Source organism: Triticum dicoccoides, chromosome 3A (genome assembly GCF_002162155.2).
Source record: "Triticum dicoccoides isolate Atlit2015 ecotype Zavitan chromosome 3A, WEW_v2.0, whole genome shotgun sequence".
Taxonomy (NCBI): Eukaryota; Viridiplantae; Streptophyta; class Magnoliopsida; order Poales; family Poaceae; genus Triticum; species Triticum dicoccoides.
In genome coordinates, this window is record NC_041384.1 from 151,197,005 (window position 1) to 151,204,751 (window position 7,747).

The 7,747-nt window shown below is 53.0% G+C and overlaps 1 protein-coding gene across 1 annotated transcript; it reads left to right on the top strand.

Moving 5' to 3' along the window:
• The first annotated feature begins 951 nt into the window (after nt 1-951).
• On the top strand, nt 952-7,300 carry LOC119267665 (cytochrome P450 71A1-like). The gene is made up of 2 exons (XM_037549094.1): nt 952-2,013; nt 6,474-7,300. Exons 1-2 carry the CDS (start codon nt 1,039-1,041, stop codon nt 7,095-7,097), a joined length of 1,599 nt encoding a protein of 532 aa, XP_037404991.1. The 5' UTR covers nt 952-1,038; the 3' UTR covers nt 7,098-7,300.
• Nucleotides 7,301-7,747: the final 447 nt, after the last annotated feature.

Sequence of the window (7,747 nt, forward strand, 5' to 3'; positions counted from 1 at the left end):
GCCTGTGTTAGGTCCAATCAGCTAATAAGCTAAACACGACTCTCAGTTGTTTTGGTTGCTTCCAGTGTGTACGGTGCAATCCTTTGCTACAGAACGTGTACAGTGTGCTTTGGACTAATGACTTGTGACGTGTACACGTTTGCGTGGTCTCGGGCTCTCTCGAAATGGTCTTTCACATTATTTTATAAATAAAGACACACGGCCGTGATGAAAAGATACACTTACCAAGCATATGAAAGAAAAACCTGGTAACAGAAAACACAACGCAAACAACACACGAAATATGCACTATGAGCGGCACGACTATGCCGAGGAGCATGAGTACATGAATAGCCGGACTCCAGCCATCCACGCTGCGATTGTGGAGGAAGAACATGCTCGCGTCTCCGGAAGGATCCACCGGACGTGGCCGCAAATTCACTCGCGTGCCTAAATGTCGTCGGAGAGGGTCATCTGCCCTCTCGCTCCAGCCCGAGGAGGGCCGATCTTGATCCTGCTGGGCTGGGGTGAGCAGTATAGGTCAAGAGCTTTGCCGATACAGTCACACGGGGGCAGAAGTACTGGTGTTCGTTTGACAATTTGCCATTCCTCCGGAAAGGTCACGCTCACTTGCAAGTTTCAACGCTGTCGTTTGTGTTCATATCTTTTGTTCAAATCTGCGGTGGGAAATTAAGATATATACGCCATTCATATAAGTGGATAATATGACTATATTACAGTTTTATTTGCATTATTACGGGATGATACGCCGTTTCCGTCACTGCCAGCACCAGCGGCAGCACGTGCCAAATGACAAAAGGACCACCACCCTGATACATAAAGCTATCCATATGTCGGGTTGCCGTAGCCGAGCAGCGGCAACGTCTTACGTGGCTGCATTTAGCGTGCGGTACAGGTGAACATATGAAGACGATCCAGTCTATATATATCTTACGTAGCGTATCTTGGAGGGTTCTACAGAAAATAGAAATCAGCTACATAATCAGAGTCAGAGAGGGTGCAGGTGCGCTTGCGTCGCTACACTACACGGGCTGAGCCATGGACGTCTCGTCACTCTCCGCTCTCTTGCGCTCATCGCCATTCCTCCTCCTCCTCGCCGTGCTCGTGCCAATCTTCTCCTCCTTGTTCCTCTTCTCTGCCAGGAAGAAGCTTTCTCCGTCGTGCACCGATGGCGGCCGGCGGCTGCCTCCGTCGCCGCCGGGGTTTCCCGTCCTCGGCCACCTGCCCCTTCTTGGCTCCCTGCCGCATCGGAAGCTCCGGTCGCTGGCCGAGGCGCACGGCCCGGTCATGCTCCTGCACCTCGGCCGCGTGCCCACCGTCGTGGCCTCCTCGGCCGCCGCGGCGCAGGAGGTCATGAAGACCCGCGACCTGGCCTTCGCGAGCCGCGCCCAGATACGCATGGCCGAGCGGCTCCTCTACGGCCGCGACATGGTGCTGGCGCCCTACGGCGAGTACTGGCGCCAGGCGCGCCGCGTCTGCGTTGTCCACCTCCTCAACCACCGCCGCATCCTGTCCTTCCGCCGCGTCCGGGAGCAGGAGGTCGCCGCCCTGCTCGACGCCGTCCGCCGCCGCTCGCTTCACCCGCCGGGCGTGCTGAACCTCAGCGACATGCTCACCTCCTACTCCAACGCCGTCATCAAGCGGGCCGCGTTCGGCGACGGGGAGTACGGGATCGACGGCGACGACGGGGGCGAGAAACTGAGGAAGGTGCTCGACGACTTCGAGGAGCTGCTGGGGACGCCCACGGTGGGGGAGTTCGTGCCGTGGCTGGCATGGGTGGACACGCTCACAGGGCTGAATGCCAGGGTGACGCGCACGTTCGAGGCGCTCGACGGGTTGCTCGAGCGGGTCATCGCGGACCACCGCAAGCGGCGTCTGGCCGGCGGGCCGGTGGTGGGCGGCGGCGAGGGCGATCGGCGGGACTTCGTGGACGTGCTGTTGGACGTGAGCGAGACGGGAGAGGAGGCCGGCGGAGTCCGGTTCGACGTGGTCAGCATCAAGGCCATTATGCTGGTACGTACGTTGTTCGTGCGTGTATTTTGTATCTATTTTATATGGGAGTATAGCGGTAGTCAATTTTCTGGGGTCAGATCAGCATCCAACGGCCAGGATCATGGCGCATGTTCTTCTTCCTTCCGCTTAAGAGCATCTTCGACAGCCGCGCGCAAAAAATCTGTTTACCGCGCGCGCTGCGGCTGGTTTTGCGCGCCCGCCTGCGCTGGCTCCAGCAGCCGCGCTATAATGCAGCGCGCGCGGCTCCAGCAGAGCGCAAAAATACAGCGCGCACGACTCGCCGGGCATTTTGCATATATGATATTTTAAAAAAAATGAACATGTCAAATTTGACACAAACAAGTTGATGAATAAAAGTTCATGCCCACAAGTTCAAAATCATGCCCACAAATTCATCCAACCAAGTTCAAATGCAAACTAAAGTTCAAGACATGAGAGACACATCAATCTTCATCTTCCTCGTCTTCGTCTTCGTCCTCATCTTTCGAAGACGACTCTTCCGCCTCCGAAGATGAATCTTCCTCCCTCTCCTCATCACGCACCGCATCATGTGAAGCTCCGACGGTGTTGGCAAGATCTTCAACGGCATCTTCATGAGAATGTGTGTGAGAAGGCACATCGAAAGACATTGCACCCATGGCAGCCGGAGGTGCACCCATGCCTCCCATGAGAGAAGCAAAACTCATGCCTTCCATGGCGGCCATAGCGTCGGAGGGTGCTCCAAAGCCATCCATGCCTCCCATGGTGGCCGGAGGTGCACCCATGCCTCCCATGGCGGCCGGAGGTGCACCCATGCCTCCCATGGCGGCCGGATGTGCACCCATGCCTCCCATGGCTCCGAAGCCATCCATGCCTCCCATGGCGCCGAGGCCACCGCCACCCATGGCGCCGAGGCCACCGCCATCTATTGCACGAACCAAGGCTCTTTTTTGGATCAAGACTTCTTGTTGGGCAAGATTGACATACTCTTTTTGCGCCGCATTGAGGTTAGATGTGTCCAAGAAGAATAAGTGCTTCTCCCATTCCAACAACTTAGCTCGCTCCTCGTTGCTCACTTTCCTCTCCTCCAAAGCCACCTTTCTCTCCTCGGCCGCCACCCTTCTCTCCTCGGCCGCCAACCTCCTCTCCTCGGCCACGACATCTTGGTTCCTTACCATTTTCCTTACCTCATTGGCTTCGATCCTTGCCTTCACAATAGCTTCCATAGCATTTTTGAGCTCATCATCTCCTTTCCTCTTCTTCTTTTTGGTTTTGTCTTTCTTGCACCCATCCGGTCGTTTTGGCTTCGAGTATGAAACCGAGTTGGGTGTGGGGCTTCTCTTGCCGTCATCACTTGATACATCATCCTCCTCCTCATCATCATTCATCTCAATTGCTCGCTTCCGTTTGTTGCTCAAATGCAAATCCTCCAAACCATAATACTTCTTCCATTTCTCATCATCCTTTAACACTTCATAGCAATGAGGCAAGGTAAAGACCCTGCCTTTCTTGATCTTCCCCTTCTTGATTGTCCTTGTCTCTTCTTTGAACAAGTTTTGTGCAATGTTGTACTACAAGAAAAACAAAACAAGTTAGCACTTCGGTCACCAAAAACAAGTATGATGAACATATATGAGATGCCACTTACTCGATCATCCTCATTTGTGCCATTTGGGTTAATCTTGTCAACTGCCTTTTGTACGGCCGCCCACTTTTGACAATCCGAGTTGATTGTCGACCATCGGGACCGAAGTGATCTCTCGGAGCGGTCAATTCCACTCAAGTTGTGAGCATCAAAGTGTTCTTTCATTCACCCCCAATACGTGTCTCTACTTTGATCACCTTCAATGGATGGATCCCTCGACACTTGCAAATAAGTATGGCATAGTAACTTGTCATCGTTGGTTGAGTAATTGCCTGCTCTTCCTTTCGGCGCCTCGACAATTCCCTCACCCTCCTCGTCCACCTCAAACTCATGGTCTTCGAAATGGATGTCATTGGTTTGAGACCAATGCGAATTGTTGGACCCAACACCCATAGTGGACATGTATGCATCATCGTTGAGACTACAAAGTTTTTTAAACAATGCAAATAAGCTATCTATATGTGATGATGATGCATTGAAAAAATAAGAAGAAAAGAAAAGTTGAATTTTTTTTCACCTTGGGGGCATTTCGTCGAACACGTGGTGCGCGTCGGCGGCCGGCTCAACGAGTGAGCTCGCCGGCGCTTCGGTAGCCGCCGCGGCCGTCGAACGCCCGGCAAGCTTCTTTTCCCTCGCCTTCGTGGTGTCGGAGCCGTCCGCCGCCATGTTTTTCTTCGCGGATGTTTTGCCCTTTTTCGTCCGCGCCGCATTGGGGACCTTCTTCGACGGTGCGGCGGCGGCACGGGACGGCGCCGACGCGACGCCACCCGGCGCCGTGGTCATCCGCGGCGGCAAGAAGAGGCTGCGCGCGTGGCCGACGCTCGGCGGAGCTCCGGCGGTGGCGACGCCAGCGCTTCCCGCGCTAGGGTTTCTGGCGGCGGCGGGGGTCGCGGCTGTACAGCGGGGTGAGCGGGGCGCCGGTGTGCGCGTCCATGGGTGGGTGGCAGGGCGCTGGCGCCGGCGTGCGCGGGGCGTAGGACGAGGAGAGGAGAGAGTGCGGCGCGAGCGCTCGAGTGTGCCGCGCGCTGTAGCTGGCGCCCGAAATACACCGTGCGGGTAAGTGTTTTCAACCACGCGCCCAACCCGTTATAGCGCGCGCGCCGTTTTTGCGCGCCCGCTGGAGCGACCCGCTGCGTTGCGCGCGCGCTAAAACGGCCTAATTTGCGGCGCGACGCTAGTTTAGCGCGGCTGTTGAAGATGCTCTAAGGCCGACTTGCCCCGCTTTCATCCGCCTGCCGCCTCGCCCTCCCCTCAACCTCCCCAGAGAGTTCCTTGCTCAGCCTTGCCAGGGGCGACAGTCGATGGGTTCGCTCCTCAAGTCACACCCACCCTCGGCCTTGATGCGAAATTAACTGACTAACGGCAAAACAAGTTTTAGGGATCTAACATTTAGCAGGCACTATTTTTAATGAGTAATGCTACACCTACAAACAAATTACATTAAGTTTTACATAATGAGCCGGTTGGCGAATTGTGATTGAGAGTAAGGCGAGGAGGGGCCCACCCCCAAAATTCAGGGTGCCCAAGAAACATGGTGAAGGAAAGTTACATAAACTTCCGTAACTTCGTTCGTAGGTGTAGGATTACTGGTTTTTTTATTAATCAGCAAACACTTTTCGCAAGTTCCTTGCTCAGCCTTGCCAGGGGCGATGCGTTCGCTCCTCACGTCACACCCACTTTCGGCCTTGCTGCAAAGTTAACTGACTAACGACAAAGAAGTTTTCAGGGATCTAACATTTAGTGAGCACTATTCTTAATGAGCAATGCTACACTTACGAACAAATAACATTAAGTTAAGGTAACAATGAGCCAGCTAACAAACTGTGATTGAGAGCAGGGGAGGAGGGGCCCACCTCCCTGAAATTCAGGGAGCCGAAGAAAATTGGTGAAGGAAGTTACGTAAATGTTCATAACTTCGTTCGTATGTGTAGGATTATTGATTTATTGTAATCAACAAACACATACTTCCTGCGTTCACAAATAATATAAGATGTTTTAGATATTTTACTACATATTACATATGAACTCAAGTGAGTGAACAAAAACACCAAATCGTTACTATATGTATTGATTCAGAGAAAGTTTGAACATCTTGTATTTATGAACGAAGGGTGTACCCCCTCCGTTCCTAACCATATCCATATGACGTTTTGGTAGTTCAAAATATACAGTAAGTTTGCAGCGATCAGCTCGACACTGGACGTAGACAAAACTGGGTCTGCCGATTAATTACCTCACATCCAAATACAAGTCGATTGATGTGCAAACTGTTGAGAGCTACAGGGAGCGCTGACCCTCATCATCTTCCCTTCCACTTCCACCGTCGACGATGGGTGACGAGGGGAAGAGGCTGCATGCTTGTCGTTGCCGTACGACGCCAATACTGCTTATCTATCGACTACCCTACAGCTTTTGGCGTCATTTTCCCTTCTAATACGTCAATAGTGCTTAGCACTTACGACTAGTAGTCGGCACTCCGCAGACAGTTACGTCTTGTTTGGTCTCCTGCGTCTATTCTCTCTGCTCCAAACAGCTACTCAGGATCGAAGCATTTTACCCAAAATGTCAAGTTGGTGACCCTATGCCGAACTAAATTTGGGTACGACAAAAATAATACTCCCACGTTAGATAGTTCGCAAATTTACGTAAACCATTACGTAGATGTAGCATTGCTCGAGTAGAATTAACGGCTGAAAGTAAAATAATAGTTTGGCGACTTTGAGCTCGCTTATGTGCAACTAAACTGAATTTCATTGGAGGAATAGCTAGCAAATCTGACATATAAATCTGCCGAAGTACTACAACCTGACACTGTTGGGCATGCATGACTACACAGGATATGTTCGCCGCCGCGACAGACACAACCTACACGACAATGGAGTGGACCATGGCGGAGCTCATCAACCACCCGCGCGTAATGCAGAAGCTCCAGGACGAGATCCGCGCGGCCGTCAATGGCGGCAGCGGCGTCACCGAGGATCACCTCGGCACGCTGCGCTACCTGAGGGCCGTGATCAGGGAGACGCTCCGGCTGCACGCGCCCCTGCCGCTCCTCTTGCCCCGGGAGACGATGGAGGACACGGAGCTGCTGGGCTACCGCGTCCCGGCACGGACGCGCGTGGTGATCAACGCCTGGGCCATCGGCCGGGACCCGGCGACGTGGGAGCGCGCCGAGGAGTTCGTGCCGGAGCGGTTCGTGGACGACCCGGCGGAGTATGGGGCGGGCCATGACGACTTCAGGGCCGTGCCGTTCGGCGCTGGGAGGAGGGGGTGCCCCGGGGTCGGGTTCGCCGTGCCGTCCATGGAGCTGGCGCTGGCGGGCCTGCTGTACCATTTCGACTGGGAGCTGCCGGCGGCGGCCGGCGGGGCAGTGTCAAAGCTGGACTTGAGCGAGCTGTTTGGGATATCTGTGCGACTCAAGACGGCGCTGCATGTGGTTGCTAAGCCGTCGTCTGCTTAAGCGGCGCGCGCGGCTTGCTTGAAGATGTAATGCTACCTTTCATACTGGTGGTTGTTTTGTGTTCTTGTATGTACTATATACTGCTTGAAATGTATTGCGAGATCATGTAGGCGCGTGTTGCCGCGCCCGTTCGTTAAGATTGTAGAATGCCAAGAACTGGTAAACATATATTTTGATTTGCACATAGCAAAGTAAAGTGTGCAGACCACGTCAAAATAGACTTGTTATGATCACCGAGTGGCACTTGGATGAAATCGTGTGGTGGCAAAAAGAACCGACGATAATAATCCTAACCGAAACACAATGGCCTCCCTCACCATGATCGTTTTTTAGGCCATTTGATACGAGAGAAACGCCCTTGTTTTCCGTCACAAAAGCACGCCGCCGCCAATCCTTCTTACCAACATTTTAGAAGATGCAAAACTTTGGGTCACCGCGGGCGCAAAGAAATTAGGGAACATCATAGTGTACGAGTAATTGCCATGCTGCATTTGTGAGTGCATTGTGAAAAACTCTAAACTCTACTCTCCCTTATTAAATTGAGATGCAAATCTTTTGTCCCCGTTTCAAAAAAATATATATAACAAGAACTTTTGCAGAAGTCACATAGTGAGCTTAGATAACTAAGGCCCCCCGCAAAAAAAAAACTT